Here is a 27,383-nt window from a genome sequence, read left to right as displayed (position 1 = left end):
AGCATCTGCTGATGACTGGACATCGAAAAGTATGTGACAAATGAAGGACTGTGTGTACCCTATTATTTGACCTAAGAAAAAACTATGAACTGGATTCTACTGAGCACATTGCTGAAATCCTTTCCAAAATAGCTGGTTCGACTTTATTGCCCTTCTCATATTCACAATTAATATGATCAAAGCAGTTGATAAAGCCTATTTACATGCTCTGCAGAGCTTCGGTTGCAGCTGGCTGGGCTCCACATGTTTGTTTTTTAATCCACCAGCAGAATGTTAGGAAAACATCCACTCAGTTTTAGATCGTGGGAAAACGCTCTTCCAGTGAAGCAGGGATGTAGCCTCTAAGCAGAGCCTTGGATCTGGATATTTGAACTTTGGTCTCGGTTGGCTGTGGATCCCAGGCATGCTGCCTGATATACTTTCTGAAGTAAATTAAATCATTTAATCAAAATATGTTGAGACATCAGAGTAATTTGGAACAGATTCCCTCTAATCACAGTAATCCATGCATGTATGTTAATGATCAGATCCTTGATTTTCAGAATGGAATATTAGTAGCTCAGGGAAGCAAGAGATGCAAAACAAAAGCAGTGTGTTGATTTCTTCCAGATTTTACTAGAAAAGTGTACCTGGCCACTAGAGAAAAAGCACTGGATGAGCCTCTTGAACAAACAAAGTCTATAGAAGTTGTGCCTTGTGTGCCTCGCACTTGAGGCACTAATGAATACTGACGTGCTCAGTAGTTCTGCTATAGCTTCAGTGGGGAAGTTGCTTTCGTAATCATTTCACTTGGCTGCCTACCATGCTGAGCTGGCTTAAATTAATAACTTCCATATTTTTTCAAGTGTTGTGCATAGTCTTTTCTTCTACTAGAAGAAATGAAATTATTGAAAAAATGGTTTGTTATTTGCATTGCGTTTTTTAATTCCTTTTTTGTTTGGTTGGTTTGGTTTTGGTTTGTTTCTTTCTTTGTTTTATGAGCGTGTGAATATCTACCAACATTCAAGTGTGTTAGAAGAGCAACTGTTCGTTACATGTGTCCACTTGAAATTATGAAAAGTTTAGTAGCTCAGCTCTTCAAAGAACCTGCTGTCATGAGGTGTGCTCAAGCCCAGTTAAACACCCTCATGTGTCCGTCCCAAAATCAACCGAGCACACGCTGGCTCCCGAGTGCAGCGGCACGAGCTGGATGTTTTCTAGCTGTGGATGGGGCTTATGCCAGAGCACAGGGTTGCCTGCTCCAGGGCTGCTGTGGGGCCTCCTCTGCAACCCAGGCAGCCTGAAAGAGGGAGCAAAACTAGGGGAGAGGAAAAGCACAGCAAAGCCGATGAGCAGGAAGGATTAGAGTAATGAGTCTGCTGAGACTGGTACAGAGTGAGGAAAGAGATACAAACAGATGGGGACCCTGAGACTGGGAGTTGGCTGCCAGTATCGAGTGCTGAACATGGGACTTATGAGCCAGGAGTGACTCATTTTTAGGCATCTACATAAGGCAGTACCAGAGTGCAGTGATACCCAGGCAGGTGCAGCAGCACCCAGGGCAGAGGCGCATTGCTGCCACAGGTGTGCCCACCATGGCCAAGCTCAAGGACTGGGCAGAAGTAAAAGCGCTGCGGTGCTGCAGGGCACAGCGATCTCCCTGCAAGTACGTGGGGCTGCTGCTAGCCCATGGTCAGTGGGATCATCCTGAAGGTCTACTGTATGCCATTGCTTTTTATGGAGAAGAAGAGTGTGCTCCAGGTATGAAAAGCCAGGAAGCATTGGCCAAGACAGGGCCCAGCTGACTCTAGAACCAGGGGAGCTAAGTCAGCACTCTGGTTGGGATAATTCATGCTGATGAAAAGCAAGTGATGTGTTTTAATGCTTGCAGAACTTGAGCTTTTATATCTGCTTGATACTGCAGCCACTTATTCACAATTTGGCTGTGGTGCTGCATATCTCTGCAGTCTCTGCTGAACTGGATAGCCTCTTGTTGGATTTTTCGCACAGACATAAGTTTATAAGCCTTCCAGTTGTGAGGAAACTCTGATTAGGCTGTTTGGAATTATGAGGCTGACTCTAGTTGAATTTTTAATCAGACTAACACCAGGCTGATATTTTTTTCCAACTCTGTTGCAGAGGTACAGTGGGATGTTGCAATGCTTAAGCCCTCAGTGCTCAGCTTCATCCTGTTGGGACAAGTAATACCTCAAAATCCCACATCTTGCTTTTCAAGCTTCAGCTCAACAAGGCTGGCTTTTGGGCTAAGCTCTGGATGAGGAATTACTTTCTTTGCAACGCCCAGGCTTGCAGGCCCTGCACAGGCCGTGTTTCCCTCCTCCTCCCAGGGAGAGCTGCTGGGCTTTCCCCACCCAGTTCTCTTCACTCCTCCTGCCTTCCTCCTTCCTCATCTCTGTCCTGGATGCCTTGCTGAGCCGTGTGGAGAAGGACTTGCCCAATGAACAAGTAGTCAGAAATCCTAAAGCCTGTAACAGTGGCAGACAAGGATCCCTTTCATTGGTTAATACATTTTTTTCATTTACACATACTTGCATAATAGGATCCCCTCAGTCAGAAACCCACAGTGGCTTTGAAGGCTCTCATCCTCATTTTGCAGATAGAGAAACTGAGGCACAGACCTTAAATGACTTGCTGAAGAGCTTAGGGAGTTGGCAGCAGTCAGAAATAAAACCAGCCTAGCCTGCCTCACAGTCCCTACTTTAATTTTTAAATATCACTCCTGTCCAGCAAAACAAAGAGGAAAAATAACAACAAAGGTTATCACTTACAGATGACAGAGCTAAACATGATTACTTCCTCACTTTGCCATCCATAATAACTAGCCACCTTGTCATGGGTTAGAGCAAGGAATAAACAGTTATTTCCAAGCTGTGCACAAATCTGCTTCTTGAAACCAGAAAAATTATTTACCATTATCCAATATATTTTCTTTTGCTAAAAATGGGGATTAAAATTTCAAATAAATGTGAACTATCTGCCAAATGCCACCTTTACTCTTACTATCAATACATGATGTTTCAGAAGGATGTGCCACAATGTACTTAGTGTGTTATATACACCGAGGGAATCAGAAGAGGGGAAATAACTTTTTACCCTATAGTGCTTGATTTACATCTTGTATTTTCACCCACTAAAAGCAAACCAAAGTGAATGACATTCCTTTTTGCAGTTTATTTTGCTTAATTCCTCTGGAAACTCTGGTGATATTAAGACAAGTAAGATACTGTCACTTGCTACAAACTAGTTCACCCAGGCAGATTCTGGGTATCTCACAGTTTTGTGATGTTGCTTCATCCTCAATGTCTTTTTTGATCTATCTAATACAACTTTCATGTCTGTTTGCTCTCTTTTCCCAGCTTCTGGGCATCCTCACTGCTTCTTCTGTCACCTGGAGCTTGGCTCTGACCGGGAAGTGCCTTCCAGTTTTGTCCGCTATGTAGATGTGGAATTTGACATGCCCACCACTTCTGCGTCCAAAGCCACCATTCGGTCCATCTCTGTTGAGGACAAGACCGATGTGAGGAAGTGGGTCAACTATTCAGCACACTACAGTTACAAGGTAAAAATTAGGATGTGCCAATCACCATGGTTACTTTGCATGCTTCATTGTCTTGAAAAGTGTGGGCAGATGATAAAAAAACATAGGCAGATGATGTGGGAATTTGGCACATGCCAGGCTCTGTGCATTGATTCGTGGCAATCAAGCCATGGATTATCCCTCAGCAAAGACGGAATAAACTTGCTTGCAGTTGCTTTGTGGAAGAGCATACACACAGCCAGCTACTGGGGATTGGCTGATGCGGTAAGAGTATGGACAGGGAGTTTTGCACAGCAGGTACAGTGGCAGTGCTACAGCAGACAAAAGGATCACATTATTTCTGTGCTTAAATATTTCTTCCTCCTGCCTGCCCCAAGGAGAGGAGCAGATGGGAAAATACACTTTGTATATACCTGCCAAGAATCTCAGTATCCCAAAATTTGCACTTTAGCTGATCACTCAGCAGAGAAATTGGCATCCTACCTGCTTTCCTTAAGAGCAGTGATGAGACAAACTGAAAAGATTGTCATGGTAAATATTTTTAATGGTCATTGTAATTACATTTTAGTAGTCTCCTAAATTCCCTGGAGATAGTATTTGATCTTCCTAAATATCCCTTTTAGGAATTAAACATTGGATTTTTCCTGAGTTTTCGGAGGTGTTGAAATTTAGAACACAAATGTAGATGTGCATTTTGTAAATTAATCTCTTTGTTTTATACATCAGTCTTTGCAGAAGCCACTTCAGTCACTTCAGAAGCCACCTGTCCTCTGCAGATTTGGTTCTGGGTTTGGATTCAGAGTACAGCTGGGGATGATAATATAAAATCATGTGAGATGCATTTTCTGAATGACATTATCTCTTCTGGAAATGATGTCGTGACACCGTTGAATCATAAAACTGTTCAGATTAGACTGAAAACACTTCTAGTAAATCAAATCCAGCTTTCCTTCATCAGTCTATTTCTCTTCACAACTCTCTCAGTTTACTGACAGTTTCTTTACCTGGGCAGGACACAAATCACTACTATGGAAGATTTTTGAATCTTTTGGTTTGCTTTCTCATTACAAATGTTCTCCCTCTTTTTCCTCTGCTAGGTTGAAATAGAGCAGAAAAAAAGCTTGAATGAGGATCTGACGGGAGAAGATACTGCAAATGTCAATGAATGTGCTACACAGTGAATGAAGCTCGGTCTGCAAGTCCCAAGAGGGGTGGTCAAATTAACGACCTGTAAGAAAGGACTTGCAGGGTTTTGGTATTTTTCGTTAGGAAGTATGGAGTACTACTTTTGAAATAATGCTCTGAAGAGTATTATTTCTCCTTGTGATGATCCATACTCTGAGAAGAAGCTTGCCAGTGGTTTGTTTGGAGCAGACTGATGGGCTTTTGCTGGAATGATTTAAGTACAGTTGAGGTATAGACAGAATGACTCATATTACAGTCCAGCCTGCCTTTTCTGCCTCTTCACTGTTTAGGTTCTGCACCGAAGTGTGGCCTGGCCACTGTCGCAGCCAAACCAGAAAGCAGCCTTTATCTCACAATCTTGCCCTCCTACTTTAAGCATTTTTTTTTATGTCTGTTGATCTGGTCATCAGCAAGGGAGCATCGAAGGAGAAATACAAAGTCTCATTTCTGAAGCAGTCAACAGAGTGAAAACCCTGAGCATCATTCTGGAGAATCAGCAAACTCTGCATCTTAAACATAGTAAATGGTCAAGCAGATGAACGACAGACGGGACAGTTAATCATGGAGCTGTTCTTCTGTTCATCCTCTTCTGCCTCATCTTCTGAATGACAGCATGTCATTGTGCACATTTTCATGGTGTCTGTACAAGTTACAAGAAAGTTTCTTGAAATGTGTATTTGTTAGTCTGGACTGTTCTGTTATCTTGACAGAACATGGTTATAGCTGCTAGTGACAGGGAATGTGTGTTATAATAGAGGTGATACAGGAGGTATGTTGCTTAGATCATTCCTGCCTAGAAAGATATTTAAGGGAAAAACACTGTGGTTTGGGTTCTTTTTTTATGTTTTCTTGGATGGGCAAGGTGGGTGCTTATTGAAAATGTCAGGACATGATTAACAATGTTGTTTGCCTTCCTGAAACTCCTTTGAAGTCTATCCAGCACAATATTACTTTCATGTTCTATCTTGAACCTACAATATAAGTAACTTGTATCTTTATAAAATCCCCCACTAACTGGGAGGCAAAATCTCTTTTCAAAAGTTAAAAACAAGCTTCCATCATGGAGATTTTTTAATCTTCACTTAGCTGAATTTAACAGCAATTCTTAAAACTTCTTTCTAAAAATTCAGAAAGCAAAAATAACTTATTCATATATATTTTCAGAGAAAACTGTGTTCAAAGTACCCATTTTTTGTAGTTCTTTCCATGACTTGCATAATGTTTTGTCTCATGGTAATTTTTAATGTAAGAAAAGTAATTTATTAAATCATTTATCTTTTGAAAGGTTACTGCTGACTTTAAAGTCACACATTTGGAAAGCCTTGGCAATGTAATTTAAAATGATAATTAAAACAAAAGCTTTTTTATAAATTTATAAATTTATTTTATTTTACATTTCATCTAACAGAAGATTAATACACTTTCATTTTACTACTTTCACTGTGACTCCTATAAAAATCACTACAGTGTTAAAATCCCAAATAAAACCTGAGATTAATTACACGGAGTCTAAAACTGGTAGTGGTAGAATTTTAAACAAATTATAGGGAACTTCTGAATGCCTTTTTATATGCACCTAATTTTCAAGCCTAGGTCAGACTAGTGATTTATATTTACACAGGTTCACCTCTGAAAATATGTAAAGTCTCAGTCCTTCTAGGACTCCTTAATAAGCGTTTAATATTCTGTTGCAAGTAGTCCTGCTGAAGCCCAGGGAGCTCCTTGGAGCACACCAATTAGTACTAAGCATTTGCAACATCTCTGTACATCCAAAAATGCTATTAACTTTTACAAAGCACTCTGAGATTAGTGGATTAAAATTACTGGTAAAGTGCAAAGAATTATTCTTTATTAAATGATAACTTGTATACATTATGAAATATGTGAGAGCATGGAGCTGAATTCATGACTGATTCCCAGCTCTGCTACAGACTGGCTGTGATTAGTTGCATGGCAACTCCTCTACAAAATTCACTCCTTTTTTCAAAGGCATTCAAAGAACTTATGAGTGTTTTTCCTGTTTTTCACTGCAGCTCCTAGTGTACAGTTTCTGAAAAGGACCAGCAAGAAATCCAACAAAGCCATTCTGAAGGAGTGCTGAGTTTTGCTGAGGAAATGTGAGGATGTTTAATGAAAGAAAGTTGGGAGATTTCCTACTCTGATCTGGAGGCCCAGTGTCTGAATTTTTTGTCTGTTGCCCCCCCAGCCCTTGAAAACACAAATAAGTAATAGCAAATAAGCAAAATTATGTTGTACTCCTTAAAGAGGGGAGAAATTTAGAGGAATATCATTTTCTATCTCTGTTGAATTCTTAAACTATTCAGTCTCTGTCATACTCCAGACACAGAATATTTCATGCCCCCAGAATTGCAAGATGAACATATTGGAGGTTTCTGTATTTATTTAATTTCTCTGCCTCTTCATCACTGATTCTTTTTTTTAGTCAAAGTTACTGAAAGAAAGAAAGAGCACGGGCCTGACTCTGATCAGTCTTATGTAGTTAGTTGTGTGACAGAAGTATATCTTCCAGTCCTCATGGAGTTGTGCAGGCAAAACTAGAAAAGTGTTCTGGTTTATAAAAAAAGCTATTTTAATCCTTTCTGATCTCTGGACAATATTTTTCTGATCTACACGCCACTGAGTTTTTAAGAGTTTAGGATTAATACCTTGGCCAAAGTTTCAGAAGATCTTATTTTCTATTGAAGCACTGAAGTAAGCAGTTTGATTTCTCAAAAGAGCATTAACAACTAAAATCTTGAGAAAATCTCGTGTTGGTATCATTAATTCAGTACCACTGAATTAATTTTTTAGTCCAGCGCCATTACGAGTGCTGAGCATTTGAACACTGGGATCCTAAGTGCCCTTTTTGAAGCTTCCACTGTTCTTCTTTGATTAAACAGTGCCAATTTCTCAGTGTTAGATACTGTCACTGTATGACCTTTATGTACATGAATCATATACTCTTCATCCATAGGGGTACAGTCATAATTTGGCCAAACTGTTGATGGGGGTGAGGGGAAAGGAGCTGAGAGTTTTGTCAGTTTTAGAGTAGCAGAAATGATTTAGGTACAAGCTATGCCTGTAGTGGGGATTATTATTATTTTTTTTTTTTACCTTGGGGAAAAATCTCTTTGAATAGCTTCAGTTGAATACTCCGTTTGAGAAACATGTAATCACTTGTCCTTTGGTTTATTTGAAAGCTTTGTAGTACCCAAAACACTCCATGCAGGAAGTGTGCCTTCAAGGTGAGTATACATTTATTTCCTGAAGCTATTCTCACTTTCAGCCTTCTTTCTATTTCTCATTATGGTTTTGTTTCGTTTTTGTACTGTGGTAAGACTTGAGGTATTACCTAGAAAAATAAGCAGTCTTTGATCACAAGGAGTAAAGATTAACAACATCTCCAGGCAGCTGAGCTTATTTTAGTGAATGCCTCTTACGTTTATTAACTGTGGAGACTCTACTAGAAAAGGAAAATAGGCAAATTCAGGTGAGAAATACAGTAACTGACATGTTCGTTTTGTCCTTTATTTTATTTAGACTCAAATTTAGTCATCCTATGAAGGAGACAGATTTTAGGTTCTTCATTGTAGCAGTATCATAAGAAACATTGCAGAAATAATTTACCTTTTCTGGTGGGTTGCTGGCTGACATATTTGCTTGACTGGAGATCCAAGACCTGTTGGTCTACCTGCCCACAGCACTTAGTAGCTGCGAAAACTCCCACTTGATCAGTCACCTCTCAGGACAGAGAGCAATTCCATGCAAAAGAGCATCAAAGCAAGGGGGAAAGCCTGAGGAAGAGGTACACAACGTTCAGCCTGGAGGTACCTACTCTGTTGCTGGCATGAAATTCTCAACAATTTCCTTGGCCTTTGAATGCACACAAACTAATCAAGCCCTTGATAGTTTACCTCTGTCCCAGACGGTGAAAAATTCCTCCCTGTGACCTTAGCAGCTCTTGTTCATAGCTGTATTGACCTCCAGAACTGGCCAGTGCAACATCTGCAGCACACAGAGGTTGCTTACCAGTGAAGTACTTAGCCTCTCCTGCCACTGAAGTTAAATCTGCATCATGAGTTGTCTGAGATGGGAAATTTTGTGTGGTACCAGGCACAGCTGTTCGCAGCGTTCCTGTTCTGTTCAGCCACCCACCCACCCACCCACACATCCATCCGTCCTCCCTCTCCCACTGTATACTTGCAGTTCATTCTTTGCACTATTGACATTGATTGCTTTGATAATTATTTTGTAACATGTTCCTACCTTTTTGTTTTGTAAAATAAGAAAGTCTATACACTGGTTAACTTTGTAGAAGTGGTTTATTTTTTTTCTTTGTTTTATCGGTTGAAATGGGATGTCATGTTTTGTTTGAACTGTGGGAAAACTTCAATAAATGTTAAGATGAAACAGCATATCCACATTTTCACTGTGAAATTGAAGCTATATGTGCTGTAGATTCTGGTAAGTTAGAATTTGTGAATTCAGAAGAGGAAAAGGGAGTGCTTTGAATGGCATAAAGGACATAAATTAGAAGTAATGGGACTATATACAGAAAATGTATTATTTCATTTGATCATCCAGGCTGAGTGACAGTCTGCAAAGGAAATGGAGCAGGCCTAGAGCTTGAGCCACATAACAAGCCTGTAGAACAGTGCTAAGGTAACTTCATAGAAGAGGATCCAACATTTGAAGAAACCATCCTGAAACAGTAATTGAGAACTGAAGCTTCTGCTTGGTGGGCCTCTGCTGCTCTGTTACCGCTAAAGGCAGAAGAATGTGGAAGAGTCTTCTGTGATCAGAACATCCATTTGCAAAGCAAGTGTAAGGATAAGGTCTGAACTATTTAGAGAGTCCTCTGTTATGATTCTCTGTGTTCTTTCGAACTTGAGTAAGCCGTGTGTCATTTTGTACATTTTTCCGCTTCTCTCACATTCACTGAGACCAGTTGCAGTCTATTGGCTTTCTCAAAAGCACTCCCAGAATCAAACTGAAGAACTGTGCAGTCTCACTGACAAAATCAGATACCCATCATAACGGCTGCTCAGATCATTGCTCTGAGCTCAGCACATTGTCCATGGTATGCCTCTGTACAACTGACAGTAAGTCAATCACTTTACAGTATAAAAAGTGGAGGTTCACAGGTAACGATGCCTGATGTTCATTATTCAAGAGTAAATCAGGTCAGCCAGAAGAAAGAAGGAAAGTTACATAGATTCAGTGGCTGTTAGTAATAGCAGTTTATTTACTGTAATTCAGATATTCAGTGACATTTGGAAATAATAGTACCAAATTGGGAAGGTAGGATTATATTAACCATGATAGCTTGATAATATGTGAAATGGTTTTAAAAATATAGTGTTAGAAAAAGCTGAAAGTTTGAAACCGGGGAGCTCAAAGTTCCTCGGCAACAGTGCAGTCCTTGGAGACAAGCCAAAATAACACCCTGCAAGAGATGGAGAAGTTATAATGCCAGTGCAACATGTACCCAAACAAAAGACATCACTAGAGTGAGATAGCACAATTTGGACAGAAAAAACACCACAGTTTTCTTTCAGTGCTCTTAGCTGCTGTGGTTGCCCTTACCATCTAATCGACGTACGTTGTAAATTTACGAATAGGACAAAAGCTGCTGAAGGTCAGCTGAGGCAAAGCAAAAAATAGAGAACTTAGGTGCAGGTCTGTGTCACAGCAGATGTGTCTGGAACATGAAGCACACCAGTCCCAGAAGCCTAACAGCAACTGCCATGTATAAAAAAAGTAGTTGGAATAGAACAGGGTGTTTCAAAAAGACGTACCCAATTTCAAAGCAATTGAAGAACACAATGGGGTGCGTCTTTTGAAACAGCCTGTATTTTAAACACCAGCTATGGAAGGTGTCTTTCTCAACCCCAAACCATGGGACAGCAAAGCCTGATGCAGAGGGATGATGATACCACTGTCTGCAGCGGAGTGCAACAAGTGGCAACACATGCTGGGGCTCAGGGATGTGGGCAGACTGGTCCTTCCTGGGTCAGGAGCCTTCTGCAACCTCCTAGTTGTTACTGCCTATGGGGCTGTAGATAAACTGGGAGCAATCAGCTTGGCCTGAGTGGCTTCTGAAGGGGTAGGAAGAATACAGCTGGAAGTAATTTCCTAGTGTGAGAGCCTCTTTTGTAAAGCTTTCACTTACGCAGAACAGAAACTGAGAGCTCTACTCCTCTGTGTGGAAGCAAAGAAATTTAGGGCATGGTCAGCTCAGCAATTGTATTAATACAGAGACTATGGAGATTCAAAGGGAAGAAAATGGGAAAAGCCCATATCAGCGCACAGATGCAGGCAGAACCATAGTGGAGCTCTGGCTTCTGGTCAAGGAAAACAAAAGCAAAATCGCAAACTGGTTTAAACTAAGAGCTCACCCACTATGGTATCCTCCATCCCCACTTCCTTTTGATCAAAATATTGTCTAAAGTGCACTGCATCAGTCAGCAGGTGCTTTTTGGTTTTGTTTTTCCCAAGCTGTATTAGGTCCCCTTTGCCCAGGAGGAAGAAATGTCCCTGGCAGGCACCAAGTGACAGTTGGCATGAGAGGAGCAACCAGGGGAATGCAGGTGGCAAAACAGGATACACTATAGAGAAAAATGTGTGCTAATACCTTATGAGGTCCCATGAGAGGTCAGGAGCTATGCAAAAAATGTGACCTGGGGAGTCCCACTCTGCGAACACTGATCCTGGGTACAAATAAAAAAATAGTAAAAATTTAGCATGACTATTATGTAAACAAATAGAATTGGACTTGGAACTGAACGACATTGGCAAATCAGCTCTCAACTTGTACAGGGCCACAGGACCTAAAAGACACGGGATGATGAAAGTGTGAGTTGACAGTGACATTTCTGCCTGGTAAGTTGTGGTTTGTGCTATGAGTCCCACCTAGAGAAGTGACCTGCAAAGAGGAACTCAGGGCGGTGGGTGTGCTGAGCTGCTCAGGCTCCCCGAGGCTGCAGGAGCTGAGGGACTGTTGCTCTCTAGCGGTCACTGCAGCTTTTTGCCTGGACCACGGACCTGTTCCATCCAGCAGACCCAAGGAGACACAAGTCTCCCTAGTTTCTGGACTGTAAACCCCATGCAGAATTTGACCTGTTGTTGACACACTGAAAACCAGTTAGATCTCAAAACTGGTATAAGAGTTGACTACCTCAACTGATTCAATGTCTAGCTGAGAACAGGTGAACAAACAAAATTTTTCAGTACTGTTGACTGCTCTTTTACCCGAAGCAGTCCTTACCTGTCTGCACAGTCATGCACAGAATCAGTTTAAATTTACATCCATAAAGCACTTTAAATACCTCTAACAGAAAATGCAGTAAGAGGATAACTTTTAACTACTGTCTACTTAAAAATAAAAGCATACATGTGTGTTGTATAGGCATGCATAGGCCTATACAATTAAGCATTGTATGATGGAAAGAACAGTAGTTTGACTTTTTATTTTCTGGCCACTCTTTAGCAGACGGATACCCTGCACCACCCCGAGATACACTGGTGGGGCTAAGTCCAAGTCTGAGAAGCCAAGCCCACTAGTCCCACCTGATAAACCCCCATACAGCTGCTGCCTCATTTTGGAAGCACCAAAATTCCCAGAAGGTCTCATTAATTTGCATGGAATATGTCTCCATACACCTACTGTTCCTGTACATGCATCAAACTATCCCAGTCCTAAGCGGCTTTCAAGCTAAGTGTTCTCCTGCCCTCCCTGTCTCGAGGATTCTACTCTGCTGCCGTGCTCGGAATGAGCATTGTGTGCTGTGAACCAGCTCAGCAGGCAGCACGGCACTGCAGGCAAGTGAACAGCTTTGTCTCCCTTTCTCCTCCTTGTTTGAGGCTACCTAGGGAGCTGGGACAGAGGTGGAGACAGTTCAAGACTGAAAAGCGGGACTGAAGACTTCAAGGGTTTGGAATAATGATCAGGTTTGTCATTCCTTGACTGCAGTTTCTGAAATGCTGTTGAATAAATTACGGAAATAGTCCTTGGAGTAGGAATTAGACACCAGACCTGTCATCTCCCTCCAGATGAATCTCTTCCTCTGCTGAGCTCACTGAACCTAGAAGGCCTGCTGCCCAGGGAAAAGTACTTTATAGGGGAGGTAATAGCGCCATTTGAGGAGAGTGCTTTATCTGCTTCCTGAGGTGCTACGGAAATAGAACTGTTTAAATACATCCTGGTGCTGTATTTTCTAAGAAGTAATTTGTTACAAAATGTCTCCTTCCAAAAACAAAAAGATCCTTCTGTATTAGAGCCTGGCGATAACCCAACTATATGCCTTTGAAATTAATCCCTTACAGCATACGGACAGTCTTCCCAGCAAGCACAAAAAGCACATGGAAATCAGTTTCAATCTGTCCTGAAGTAATTCCTTACCTAATTTTTAGGTTTAAGAAAAATACGTGCTAATTACTAATTTCCAGCTTATGTTAATTATTTCATGTTTACTATGCATTCTGAACTGACTTCTATAGAAGTTACAGGTAACAGTCATTGCTCTCAATGAGAGTGCTACTGGATTAATTTAGCACAAAGAGAAATTTTGAAAATGTATTTATCTGATTTGTTTTGTTTTCTGCTGGGATTACTACACTGGTATAGGAGTTCTGCCTCCCTCTTGTGGCTACATCTTTTATTTCCAACTTGGAAAAGAAAGATTCATGGTGCACTCACAGAGTTCATGACATCCACCTTCCTGATATAAGCCTCCTCCTCAAGTTTGCTAGAAAATCCCCCTTATGTTGGGAATTTCACAGATAAAACTCCTCTGCCTAAGGGATTATTTCTCACACTCCTGTGGGATCAACAGAACATGTTTGATAAAATCAGTGGTAATTCATGCTGGTTACTTTTTGTAATTGACTCTGAATGTTCAGATTCAAGTCAGCCAAATGTACAAGCTCCACCTAGGAGTATTTAAGATACATTCCAGACGATGTGATATTTTCAATCAGTGCAGGAAAATCTAGGCAATTAACTTTGGAGTCAACTGCTTTGATACCATGAACCTCAAAAAACTCATGGCCTATACATTTTAGGATATCACTTTGTCCTCTCTTATCACCTTGTATTTAAAAATCACATAGTCCTTTTCAAACATTAAGAAATTAAGCTATCTGAAGAGCTAAGTGAAATAGAAGACTGTACCTCTGAGATGATAAGAAAGCTAAGATAGCTTTAATTTGCTGACTTGGAATGACAGAGCCCCAGCTGAATGCAGATCTAATGTCCCTCTGTTGTCTCCCTAACCCAGAAGAATGTCTTCTCCCTTCAAGGTCCTTAGCAGACTTACAGCATTTGTAACATGATTTACCTTGTATGTTTCTGCACTATGCCCTTGTACTGTTCATTCCTTAGCAATTTACACCGATATCAATATAGCACATTGCCTGCCACAACATTCAGCAGACATATGAATTGTGTCTTGAAAGCCATAACTGAAAACTGGGCAAGAGGGACCTGGAAATTTATAGCAGAGGTCTACAGTAATGGAAAGAGAATAAGCTGAACAGCTTAAACACTACTGCCAGTCTTCTGGCTTTGTTAGGTCCAAAAGAAAGTTAACTCTTGTTCTGCACCGTTACTTGGTCACATCCTCCAGCTTCATCTCCAATTTCAGCAAGCAAGGGACTTGCTTTGACCACTCATACAGAAGCAAAGAATCACAGAATGGTTTGGGTTTGAAGGGACCTCTGGAGATCATCTAGTCCAACCCATCTGCTAGAGGAGCTTCACCCAGAGTAGATTACACAGGAATGTTTCCAGGCTGGAAAGAGAAGACTCTACAACTTCTCTGGGCAGCCTGTTCCAGTGTTCTGTCACCCTCAAAGGAGAAAAGAAGTTTCTCCTCATATTCAGATGAAGCCTCCTATGCTTCTGTCTCTTCCTGTTGCCCCTCATCCTATTGTTGGGCATCAATGAAAGGAGTCTGGTGCCATATTCTTCACACCCACCCTTGAGATATTAATAAACATTGATGAGATCCCCTCTCAGACTTGTCCAGGTTGAACAGACCTAGCTCTCTCAGTCTCTTGCTGCCCTAGGCTCCTAATCATCTTCCTAGCCTGCTGTTGGACTCCCTCCAGTTGTTCCTTGTCCTTCTTAAACTGGAGAGCCCAGAACTGGACACAGTACTCCAGATGTGGCCTCACCAGGGCAGAGTAGAGGGGGAGGAGAACCTCCCTCGACCCGCTGGTCACACTTTTCCTAATGCACCCCTGGATACCATTGGCCTTCTTGGCCACAAGGGCACATCATTGACTCATGGTCAACCTGTTGTCAACCACAACTCCCAAGTCCTTCTCTGCAGTGCTGCTTTCCAGTAGGTCCACCCCTAACCTGTACTGGTGCCTGGCATTATTCCTCCCCAGATGCAAGACCCTACACTTGCCCTTGTTGAACTTCATTAGGTTCTTCTCTGCGCAGTCCTCCAGTCTGTCCAGGTCTTGCTGAATGGCAGCACAGCCTTCTGGTGCGTCAGCCCTCCCTCCTAGTTTGGTATCATCAGCAAACTTGCTGAGGGTGTACTCAGTCTCTTCATCAATGCCACTGATGAACAGGTTAAACAAGACTGGACCCAGTACTGACCCCTGGGGAACTCCACCAACTACAGGCCTTCAACCAGACTTTGCACCATTGATCACAACCCTCTGAGCTCTGCCATCCAGACAGTTCATGTTCTATCTCACCATGCATTCATCCAGCCTGCACTTCTTGAGCTTGCCTATGAGGATATTGTGAGAGACAGCGTCAACCGTAAACATACATTTATGTAACTGTCCAGGTGATGAGGACAGAGAAATTATCACTTTAGCTTTGCAGGTACTTTCATCTGCTTCATGTTATTTGATAGCCATCAGCACCTCCTTGGCAGGTGACCAGTGAAAACGTTCATGGGAGCTGAGCCCAGCCCCATGCAGACTCTGCCAGGGGCTGGATGCAGCAACAGCCAGGACTTCTTGGAATAGAACACCCCTGGTGCCTACAGACCATATGCAATAAAGGCAACGTTGGGCCCCTGCCCAGATACATCTGCATCTGGCCAGCTGGGTCAGAAGATGGACCAGTCCTTCCAGCACAAATGCATCTGTCTAAAAACTCCATAAACTGGAAGTGCTGTTTTCTGCTCTACACGTGCTCTGCCCATACTATAAAACAGGGTGCAAGGAAAATTGCAGGTATAGCGGATGCAATAGGATGCCTCACTACTGATGTCTTCTTGCAACAGAGACATAGATGTGCCGACTACTAGTCTGCCTGGAGTCAGCCTGTGGGAGAAATGAGACGATCACAGTAGGTCATATGGCAAAGCTAGGAATACTTCTAGTGGAAGATGATGCTTAGATGGAAAAACGATGTTTCATTTAAAGCAGTAAGTCAGGGAGTAGGAACAAGCAGCTGAGGGAAAGTGTGAGCTCCAGCCTGTAAGCACAGCTTCACATTTTTTTACATTTGCAGCTGTCAAAATCTTGGTATGCCCAAGACTCACAGGTTACACATCATTTAGCATGAAGACTCTAGCGGAGAGGAACTCTGGAAATGGGTCACAGGTTAGAAATGGCAATAAATACCTGGGGTCCGATAGCTGTACTACAGGATGAGTTGGGCTGGCTCATTCCTGCTGTTTTCCTTTCTCTCAAAGCCAGGGACACTGATTGCCCAGCAGTCCTCAGAATAGCACAGCTCTGTCAGTTAGATAATTCACCTCAGCACGGGAACTGCATGTTAACTGCTCATAAGCCATAGGTTGGCTACAACTGAATTCATGTTCACTGCTCCTTGCTGAGAAGGCTGATCACCGCCAAAACTGAACTGGAGCTGTTTCCTGCAAATTCCACCCAGTCCTGTGAAAAACAACCCTTCAACTCATCTATGGGGAAAAGGAAAAAAAAAAAAAGTCTGGTCTTGACTGCCTGATGCCTCTCGCGCTGGATCCCAGAGGGGACACAAGATCACCTCTGAATAGGTTGTAACGTGTAGGGCACACCCATGGTTTTCCATAAACCTGTAGCCTCTTTGCCCCCGGTGAAAAGGAGTTTGACACGCCTGCTCTCCATGATCCTCAGCGAGGCAGAAGCTTGCAAGGTTTGCAAGGCCACTCTCTTGGGCCCTGAGAAACAGACATACCAAGTGTGAGGCAGTGAGCATTCGAAGTGGAGCCAACCTGCCTTGCACAAAAGCATTTTTACTTTGTGGACATGTGAATGTGTGGCCACGGGACAAATTACTGAGTAAAATCCAGCACAGCACATCCCTGCCTGGCCGTGGCTGCTGGTGTGCAGCCTCCAACCCTGCCAGCTCTGTGAGGGACACAGGGGCTACACAGCCACCCACGCGCTCCCAAAGGAATCACAGGGTTCTCAGGCACACAGACAAGCACCATGCTGTAGCTATATGCTGCCTGTTTGTATTCTGGCACACTCAAGGGTGATTACTTTATCCGAAGTCACCATGTTCAGCCTGAGGTATGTAAGGCTTGCAAAGTCACACTATAGATCACGCTGTGCAAATTCTTCTCTGTATTTCAGTCTCTGATGCCCATATAAATCAGGAATAACTTTCCTGAAGTCAATTCAGTTTTTCTGTGGATGTTTGTACATCATAGCTTCTGGCTAGAATATATGGCAGTAATCAGTAAAAGCATTTACCAGCTTTACTAAGCTTTGCATTAGATCCATAATGTAGCACATCGCATACAGAGAAAATATAACTGATATTTTAAATGCAGATTTTTTGTTACCCATGAATCAGAGCCAGCAATATTTTGGCTATTGTCAGAACCTCATCACAGCTGAGCAGCTGTGATTCATTACAGTTGCAGCCCAAGTGATTAATGTTACTACTTAAAAAGCACTTAGGCAAGGTAGTCCTGACAGAATGTGTAACTTGAAGGTACTCCTTTTGCTCATGCCCTTGCGAAGAACTCAAGCCTTCAGAATTTTAGGGGCTTTTTGTTTTTTAGCTATTTGAGAATCAGTACTGTATTCAAATTATGATTCAGTCAGTCTGTAGAGACCTAAGCATTGGGACAAACATGAATACACACATGAAAAATAAAGGGGTGGTGTCTGCCCAAAGACCAGTAATCTTCCTACTACAAGCCTTATAGCTTACTTACAGCAAGTGGGGTCTGCATTTTAGTAATGGCCAATTCTTCTTCAATAAAGGGAAGCCTGGAGACTTTTCTACATAACAAAGCATTTGGCAACAATGTTGTTTTGAAGCATTTCCTCCTCTGGTCACTTATTTCTACTCCTGTCAGCTCTTTCAGTCCCACTAACACGTCTTTTGTAGGGCTGGCCTATGAACCACATCAGGAAACTGATCCAGGTTAAAAATCAGCCAGCACAGGAAAAAAAAAAAAGGCACGACAAGGAACTGGCACAACTGCAAAAGCAGAACGCGGTGGCACAGGGAGGGAAGGAGCGCGCAGTGGTATGGGAAGGAAATCCGAATGCCTGAAATCCTCATTATCGCTGAATGCTTGGGGGGCGTGGGAACGACAGGGTCAGTGTCTCAATTAAGTTTTGCCTTTATGAGCTATGTGTAGTTTTGTCAACCAGAGACATGAAAGAAACAATCTCTGATCCACAAATCTACAGCAGTAGAAACCTCTGCTAAGGTGTAAATGAATGGTGCACAAAGCAACAGCCTGGAAAAGCACTTGTTGCCTCCTCCAGCTGTGACCGATCCTTTACTAGAAACAGCTGTTACAAAGACCCTGGTGCAGCTGTGGGAAGTGATTTTTTGAGGGATTGGCTGAGGGAGGTTAATTCTTTAAGCGGAGGAGGTACGAGTGGTCCTAGAAAAGGAACAGTTTTGCAAAACGTGTTATGGAATTTGTGTATAAAACAGAGAGTGAATTGTAATTCTGCTACAGGAGAAGTCATGGTGTTGAGAGGAAAAGGTCTGGCAGTTAGTGGCAGATTTAGAAGAAAATCTTCTGATGGGTGTTCAGGCCTCTGAGTTTTGTGGTGTTGTCCCTCAGTCTTCAAAGGCCTGAGAGGTCTACTGGAGACACATGGGGACAGAAGGAGTTACAGCAATGAAACAACAATAGTAGCTGGTCACCTGCTAACGTAATCTTCTGTGAAGATGCAACTTATGTGTTTTGTTCAGAGGTGGGAAGATGGCTTTCTAAGGTTGGTAGCTATGTGATTTTGACTGTATAACTAAGTTTTATTGTCCTATTTAGACATGCCCTGATGAGAAAGGTGTATTGCGTAAGTTGCCTTCAAACAACTATAGGTATTCTAGCACTAAAGGATCTTAGTCCATATTAAAGAAAAATTATCTGTGCTTCCTACTTTGATTAAGCACTTAGTAAGAGCACAGCAAGCCTGAGACTCTAAAAGTCTAATCATGAAATAAAAGCTTAATATGCACTAAGCTTCTCTGAAGCCCTTGCCAGCTTTAGCACTTCAAGCTGAGAACTTGCTGAAACGTTAATTTTTGCCTTCTGAAAGGTCACTAGAGACAAACCACACAGATGACAAGGTTTGGTTCTCTGTGGGGAGAGCATGTGAATTGTATGTTAGATCATTAAAACTGATGTTAATGTGCTTTGGTAAAGCATATTGCAGTGTTTCAAGCTCTAGATGTAAATCCATCTAGAAAAATAGAGATGCCTTGGAATAAGGATGAGGGGAGCTATTTCATTCCATTTCTGCCTTAGGGGAGAATCTTGTGCCCAAGACAAGAGAGATAAGTTTACTCTTTTTTGTTTCCAGCTACTAGATTGTGGTGAGCAGGCTGTTAGAAGGAGAACATCACTCTCTATATATGTATTTTATACCTTTTAATTAAAGAATGTTTATACACCACCTGAACACTGCCTGAAACTAATATCACATAAGTTCTATTATGTGTCAGCATCTTTTATGACTCTTGAGGGCTGGTTGCATTCAGAAAAGCTTTGGTATGATGTGTCTGTTGTTAACTTCTGCCTGTGCCCGAAGTTTTGGATTGTGGTTTGGGCTGCTTACTGGGTTATTTTTGAGCTCTGTAGGTACACTTAAAAACAAAACAAACCCCATACTTCATTTTCTCAAATCTTATTTAAGGTTATAGTCTCTTTGGTACAGCAAGTGGAAGCAGCAAGAGCGAGTTCAACACAGAGGTGAACATAAGCTCTAAACTCACAGTGTGTGAGTGTAATTTCAAGCAGCTTTTTCCACCTGTTAACATTTGCTAGACTGGCTTTGTTCTGTATGTGCTCCTGTTTTATGTTTTTAACACATGCTGTTGCAATTTAAAGTTAAATATGTATCTACTCATTCATCTGGAAAACTGTCATTTTAGAGATTGGGTCAGAATGTTTACTTCCATGACTAATAATAATTCCATGTCACCAAAGCCTTCTGAAAAGTGTTCAGTGGCTTAGCTTGTTTACAAGGAAAGAGTGTAATATGCTGAGTGAAAATTGTATGTTGTCTTCATGCCCACAGTGGGAGAGTCTGCCAGCCCAAGTACAACAGCAGACTGTCAATGTGGACACAATTTAGAATGGCAAATCTGAACGGCGTGTTGGTGGTAAGCCTCATTCTGTTCTCTATGTTAAGATTTGCACTCCTGTAATATAGTTAAGACCAATTTTTGTTTTCCTTGCCTAACCACCCCCAGGGTGGGGAGGGGAGCCAGTCCGTGTTAATCGGACTTAACGAGCTTTTCTGTTTTTTCAAGAACTAAGACATTATAAACCACTGTGTCAGCAACACCTCATACTCAGTACTCCATGCTTTGCTGTATGATCAGACATGTTTTCAAAGAGCAATGAGGACACACTGATATTGATCATCTCTCCAGGTGTAGGAGATCAGAAGTACTCATGGTCTGCTCTTGGAAGACAGAAGAGTAGCTTCAGATTATTATTAATGATTATTTTTGCCTTTTTCAGACGAACAAAAAACCTCTTCATTTAAAACACAAAACACACAAACAAACTGAAGACCACAAATTTAATATGTTTTGATTTAGCATCAAGATTTCTTGTGGTTTTTGTTTTCAGCTGAATTGTTAGCTGGGGGCTTTCAGTGGCAATCACAGGTACTTAGCACCTTTGAGTTTCTAGATGCAAGTGTCCCACCTCCCTCCCCTCATTAGCAAATACTTATACATCGGTTATCCCTTTGCAAAATATCTTATTGAAAGATATGCTGTGAAGAACAGCCTATTAGTACTTGCCAAAAACTTTAGAAGTGCAATCAACCCACAAATCATACTAAAGAAAATTTCTTCTCTGACCCTGCTGCTTCCTAATCAAAAATCTCTCTTCTAAAATATGTAGTTCTCTGATGGACCACAAAGGAGATTAACTAAAAACATCTCCATATCCAAGACGCTTTATATTAACTTATCGAGCTCCTGTTGCAGTAGTAAGTCACTTGCTCTGCTGAGGAGAAGCAAGGGATGCTTCTGGTAACAAGTCAGAATCATCCCAGGCACTCAATGTGGACCATGTGCCTTTGAGTGCAAAGTGTTGGCTATAAAAGATGACTTATCTTTGTCTTAAGCATTTGGTAGAAAAAGAAATATGATAGTGGCTAGGACTGAGAGGCATCTTTTTTTTTATTTCCTCCTCTAGCACACCAAGGATCAGCTTTTTATCTTGCTCACAAATGTGTTTTTCCGTACACTATCCTATACTTGGCAGGATTTTTGCAGTGAAGGAGGAAGTTTACCAAAATGTCATTGTATTTGCTCTGGATGTAATGTCCATTATCACTGTGGAGTTCAAGTCTAGACGGTACAATGGCTAAAACAGAAGTGTCCAGCCAGCAATAAAGTTGACATTATTGCCAAACCTGGTGAAACCACCCTGAGTTGTCAGTGGTAGAAACCTTAGGGAGAAAGCAGACAGACACGATAACACACAAACTTAATATAATTGGTGCCTGATGGACAAATGAAAGAGAATGCTGGCAGATAAATACAGTTAACTATAAAAGTAATGTTACGTAGCTTCTGCCTACTGATGCTACCCAAATAAACAGTGTTGCTACTGCACTGTACATAAACACGTACACTATTCCAGTCTAACAAAATGCTAAATGAAGCAGAATCTCCTAATATTGATACAGCAGGCAGCTATGATGCTGGGGAAAACCCAACGTGAACAGACTTCAGCAAGCAGCTAACTTGCTTCCTCTCCCCAAGCAGCAGCTGAATTGCCATGGATTAGATGGACCATTAGTCTGACTCAATGGGGCATTTCTCATGAGTGCTTGATTTTGTTCACAGTAATATTCTTCAGAGTCACTCGGGGTTTGCAGTGCTGCACTGCAACTTGATATTGGTGTCTAAGAAACTGCGACAGGACTATGCAGACAGATCTTGCTTTCTGGGAAGACAGTCGTCTGAACTATGGAAAGGAGCATGATACCAGACTGAGCCATTACTGCTACCATGCCCATATGTTAATTTGTTTTTAATTATTTGGTAAATCACTCTGAAAAACAGTGAGGGGGTTCCAGGGAAGGGAACTCTTGCTATCCAGTACCTCCTGTCAAAAAGAGGGAAGGTATGAACAGCAATCTGATTCCTTCCTGGTGGCATGCCAGTCACTTCATAGTGAAGTACAAACCCTCTGCGAGAGATCACTACCTTCTTATCAGAGGCATCAGAAGTCAAGTAACACTAGCACCTCAATCAATCCCCAGAGTTCATTCATCAGACCACGAATCATGGCTTCTGAGGGGGCAGACCCTCTTCAGTTCTGTTGCTGTGCTGTGCAGGTAGAAAACTCCAGCAAAAAGGTGGAGTTCGACAGCCGAGAATGGTAAAGTTTTGCAAACTATTTTTTTTTTTTTTTTTTTTTTTTTTTTTGGCAAGGGCTCTAGCAGTGAACAGCAGCTTCACTAGCTGGCCCACTGTAAATCACTCATGTCCCTATAGGAATTCTGCACTCCAGAAGGGAGGAAAGTGTTCATGACTATAGAAATGAAGGATTTAGAGGAATGGGAGGGGAAGGTGTCCTGTACCCATAAACAAACTCCTTCCCATTATGAGATACCATACAGGAGTTCCTGAGCTTGTTACTTGGGCTAGTTAATAGGCTGAAGGTAATATAACAAATGTAATCTGTACCACAGTATTTGTTGAAGGGATGTAACCTGCTATGCCTTGTGTATGCTGGATCTGGATTCAATCTTATTTTTCAGTTATGCTTGAGTGGGACTTGCACAGGCGACTTACTAGTGGAGGTCTAAGGGATGAGCGGAGCTCAGAAGTTGTGCTAAAGACTGAGCCAAGGTGGCGGGGTGAAATTACGTTTGATGGAAGAATACTCACAGTTGAGAAGATTTTCCTGTAATTATGTGCATCTCACAAGTTGCTATAGAGAAAGGGTATAAAGAGAGAGAGTGGAAGAGATGGCAACAGAGGGGAAAATGGGAGTCAAGTCAGCTGGCAGGGCCTGAACAACTTCTTGCACAGCTGGGACATCCTATTGCAGATTCTATGAGGAACTGCTGAAAGTATCAGTGTTGCACACTGGGAAGTGCAAATGGCCCACAGTGATGGAGGATATTGGTAATTTCTTAAATTTTGCTGCCACCCTCCCCCTGACCAGCTCTGGGCTCAGCTCCCAGCCCAGGTGATGCCTCAGAGCCCAGCAGCACCCTGGGGCTCCTCGGCAGATTGGGGCTTTACCCACCCGCGAGGGAGGCAGCAGCGCCCGGCGGGCCCGCAGAGCTGCACAGCCCCTTCTCGTGGGCCGGGAACAGCCCGGTGCAGCGGTTTTCCAACGCCATGGGCCAAGCTGAGGCGCGTTCGTGTCTTCCCCAGCCTGACACCGGCCGTGACCGGCAGTACGAGCCGCCTCAGTCCCGGCCGTCTCGCCCGTAAAGGCTGGGGCCCTTGCGATCCCGCGTTCTGCTCGGGCCCGTTCTGCTCGGGCCCGTCCCGCCAGAGCCCGGGGACCGCCTGGCGCCATCGGGCCGCGGCTGCGCCCGGCGCCACCGCCTCGCTGGCGCCATGATGCCACGCGCGGAGAGAGGCGGGGCTACGGCGCCGCCTGCCGAGGCTACGCGGAGACTTCCGCCTCGGTAGGCCCGGCTGCGCGGCAGCTAAGTGTGCGACTTCGCGCAACCACTTCCGCCTCGGTAGGTGTCATGGCGGCGGGGTGGGCCCCTCACGTGACGGCACCCAGCCCGGCGCGGTCTCGCAGCAGCTCTCGCGGTGTCTGGGCCGCCCCCCCGCCCGCGTCCCCCTCTCGCCCTGGCCGCTCGCGCAGCTGCTCGGCTCTCGCTATATAAAGGGACGAAGCGGGCAGAGCGGGCGGCTGGCGGCGGCGGCTGCAGCCCCAGGGCCGGCGAAAGAGGCCGGGCCAGGCCGCGGGGCTGCCCGTGAGCCGGGGCGGGACGCGCGGGCTCTGGGGGGACGCAGCCGGGCAGGTTTATTGTTTTAGGGGCGACTCCCCCCACCGCGGTTGGGGGCGTCCCGGGGGGCTCGGGACATGGCGAGCTCGACTAACACAAACCCCGTGGTAAGGACCGGGTCGGGGGGTGAGGGGGGCCCCGGGGGCAGCGCGGGCGGAGGGGGCCGGCGGGGCCCGCCGCCCCCTCCCCCGTTCTGCCTTCCCTCCCGCCGCCCGCCTCGAGCGGTCCCGGCCCCCTCCCCCCGGCCCCCGGCGGGAAGGGGCGGTGGGGGGCTCGGCGCAGCCTCCCCCCGCGGCCGGCAGCCAACTTGTGGCGCCCGGCGCCGGCCGCCTTGGCGGCGGGGAAGAGAGCGGAGCCGGTGGTGGCGGGAGTGGGGCGGTGGGAGCGGGGGCGCGGGGCGGCGGCCCGGGGGCGGCGGGGCGGCCCGGCGGGCGGTGGAGCCCCGCGGGGGAGGCCGAGGCCGCGCCGCCGCCCGCGGGCTGGGGGTCCGGCGGGGAGGGGAAGGGCTGGCCGGCTGGCGGGCGGGGGGCGCCGCCGGAGGGAGCCGCCCGGGGAAGGGGCGAGAGCCGGAGTCAGCGGCGGGGGAAACGCTGCCGCCAGCCCCGCCGCCGTCCCGGGGCGAGGGGAAGCGGCGCCCGAGCCAGGTTTCGTTTTGTGGTGTCGGTCGCGGCGAAGTCCGCCCGGGCTCTGCTGGAGCCATTTTATGTTGCTTTTTAAGAAGGAGACGATGGTTGAAAAGCACTTATCCCAGTCTGGCCGGATCGGCTAAGCCGGGCGAAAGCCCTCAACTCCTCTCCGGCGAGCGAGGCAGTATTTATTTTAAAAAGAGATTAAAAAAAAATAATATACCCTGTCCCCCCCACCCCCATTCCTTTCTCGTGCTTTCCGCACCGTGGCGGGTGGCTGGCTGCTGCACTTGTACTCACAGAGGTTTGCAACAAGCAGTCACACAGACCTGCGCAGCCACCGAGCCCCCACCGGCTGCCGCTCTCCTCTCCGCTCCTGTTCCCCTTGCGCGCCCCCCGGCCGCGACCCCCGCCCCGAAGCGCTGGAGGAGACAAACCCGGCGTCCCGGCGGCGGGCTCGGCCCCCTTGTTTGTGGCTCTCAGATCCATCATGGCTTCCCTGCTCCTTGTGTTCCTCCTCCCTGTGGCTGCCCTGTTTATATAGAGCTATTGCCGCTCTCTAATATAGACTCTGCGAGGATGGGAAGGTGCTTTCCAGCCCCACGTCACCGCCTCTCCATTTAAACACCACATCAGCCTTTAAATAGGGAGCGAGCCGCGGAGCGCGGGCTGGGAGGTGCATGCGGCGGAGGCTGCAAGCCGGGCGGCTTGTCCTCCGAGCCCGGCAGGGCTTTTGCCGGGGTCCGTTCCCTCCGCGCCCCGGCGGCTTGCGGAGCGGTGGTGCTTGCTGCCGGGGGCGGGGGGTGTCCACCAGCCGGTGTAAATGGACTTGCCCTTGCTTTTACGCATTGCACAAAGGCGGTTTTCGTCCTCTCCTGCGTTTGAAACTCTACCTTTTTCTGCCTTTTTTCTTTTGTATTATTTCTTTCGTGCCCCTCGCATACAGCTAGCGAATGTTCCTGTGCTCCCATAAGGTCTTAGAAGTAGTTCTGCTGGGTGGGGAAAGTAGGGTTTAAAGCGTTCTTACCTAGTACATCAAGGAGAGAAATGCGGTGCTTATTTTATGGTGCTTTGCCACGGTCTGGCTACAGCTGTCACCCTAAAAGTAATATTAAAGTTTTGTCCATGGTTCATGGGACTGCAGGTGCTAGTCAGTGATTTCTCTGTGTTTCTGGTGACTAAAGTGTGGAAATATTTTATTACAGTCCAGACAGAGCAAAGGTTTTAGAATTTTCAGTAATATTTGGTTTAACTACAATATTTGGTATACTGCACACCAGTATACAAAAGAAAAACATCCTAGTTTTCCTTTCCAAATCAGAAATTTTACAGACCTGCCTGGGAGATAGGGTTGTGCAATTGCAAAATAGCATTGTTGCTTTCACATTTTGTCAGGTTTTGTATCACAAAATTTTAGGGAAGGTAGTAAGCTGTTACATGCAGGGCATTTACTCAGTAGGATGCGTATCAAAACGTGTATGAACAGAATCTGTTAGTTATCCTTCTGTTTATGAATTTCTGGCTTTGTTTTTTAATTGCAAGAAAAGGATTGATTTCTGTACAGTAAATTAGAGGTTTTTCTGATTGAGTTTTTGCTGAACACCAAAATATGTATGTATTGAGCAATCTCCAGAGTACTTGTAAATATCTTTGATTCAGCAATTTACTAAGACTTGCTTTCTTGCTGCTGTGTTTCTGTACTGGCATAACTTCTGTAAAGTTCTCTTGGAAAGTGTCTGTGTTTAAATATTGTGTTTGGAATGGTAAAAGCCAAGCTTAAAATGAGCCTGCTTCACATAGGTATGCTTTAGGCTAATTTTCAGTTAAGTAGTAAAACTTTGCAACAGTGCGTGGTCAACTTTGTCAAATTCAGGTGTCATTCAATAGCAAGGATCATGATGCTTACCATAGGGTTACCAAAGATTAATAGGAACATTTCTAAATACTTCAGGAAGCTGGCCTTTGGGTCTAATATGTCAACAGTATCATGTCAGCATCCAGTCAAATCTGAATGGCTAGAAATCTGTTCTTCCTAATAAAGGACAAATACAAGATGTTAGCAGTTACATGCAGTATAGAATTTTGTAAATGACGAAGATAATTTATTTGTACAAGTCCATGACGACATAAAAAAGCTCAGATTTTAATGCTTACGATATAGATTTTGTGTATTACTTCTCTTTTACACACACCGTTGGTGTAATTGTGACCCAAACTACTTACCTTTGCAGTGTGTTCTTCCAGCTGTCTTACAACTCGCTTCCAACTGTAACTGCACAGGCAGGAGGAAGATGAGTGATGTTTCAGGGAGAACTGCAGAAGCAACCAGGAACCAACTGCTGCCAAATGCACAAAGCATGCTGTGATGTATCTCTCCATAATGTGTTGATTGTTGGAAGCCCAAACTGCTAAAATCCCAAGTGTTGTGATAATCATTACAGAGAGATACAGTTTTTGTAGACTTAAAACTGAAGGAATGTAGGAAGTGTAAGCCCCTAAAGGCATGTGGCATTTCTTAAAATAGCTTAATGGTTGCTCCTTGGATTTGGAGTGTGTGCGTGTGTAGCAGTCTCAGCATACTCAGAGTTTTCTTTACAAGATGCACAGAGAAAGTGAAATATAATCATTTCCTC

The 27,383-nt window shown here is 44.2% G+C and overlaps 2 protein-coding genes and 1 long non-coding RNA gene across 4 annotated transcripts in view; 2 read left to right on the top strand and 1 right to left on the bottom strand.

The window, feature by feature from the left end:
• STON2 (stonin 2) overlaps positions 1 to 9,138 on the top strand; it is a 79,082-nt gene extending 69,944 nt beyond the window's left edge. For both annotated transcript variants that reach the window (XM_065838037.2, XM_065838038.2), the window contains exons 6-7: positions 3,357 to 3,559; positions 4,636 to 9,138. In XM_065838037.2, coding sequence (XP_065694109.1) covers positions 3,357 to 3,559; positions 4,636 to 4,719 — 287 coding nt within the window. In that variant the 3' untranslated portion in view covers positions 4,720 to 9,138. The remainder of the gene's footprint in view (positions 1 to 3,356; positions 3,560 to 4,635) is intronic.
• Positions 9,047 to 25,426, bottom strand: LOC139828124 (uncharacterized). Its single transcript, XR_011739412.1, has 3 exons — positions 25,188 to 25,426; positions 11,358 to 11,433; positions 9,047 to 10,169 (listed from the first exon to the last, which is right to left on the bottom strand). It is a non-coding gene; the product is annotated as an uncharacterized lncRNA (long non-coding RNA).
• Positions 23,952 to 27,383, top strand: part of GTF2A1 (general transcription factor IIA subunit 1) — a 30,793-nt gene continuing 27,361 nt past the window's right edge. Inside the window, exon 1 of the mRNA XM_065838039.2 lies at positions 23,952 to 24,231. Within this exon, the coding sequence (XP_065694111.1) occupies positions 24,202 to 24,231 (30 nt within the window). The 5' untranslated portion in view covers positions 23,952 to 24,201. The remainder of the gene's footprint in view (positions 24,232 to 27,383) is intronic.

Source organism: Patagioenas fasciata, chromosome 5 (genome assembly GCF_037038585.1).
Source record: "Patagioenas fasciata isolate bPatFas1 chromosome 5, bPatFas1.hap1, whole genome shotgun sequence".
NCBI lineage: Eukaryota > Metazoa > Chordata > Aves > Columbiformes > Columbidae > Patagioenas > Patagioenas fasciata.
Note: the sequence above shows the minus strand (reverse complement) of the source record. Positions and strands in the feature narration are given on the sequence as shown.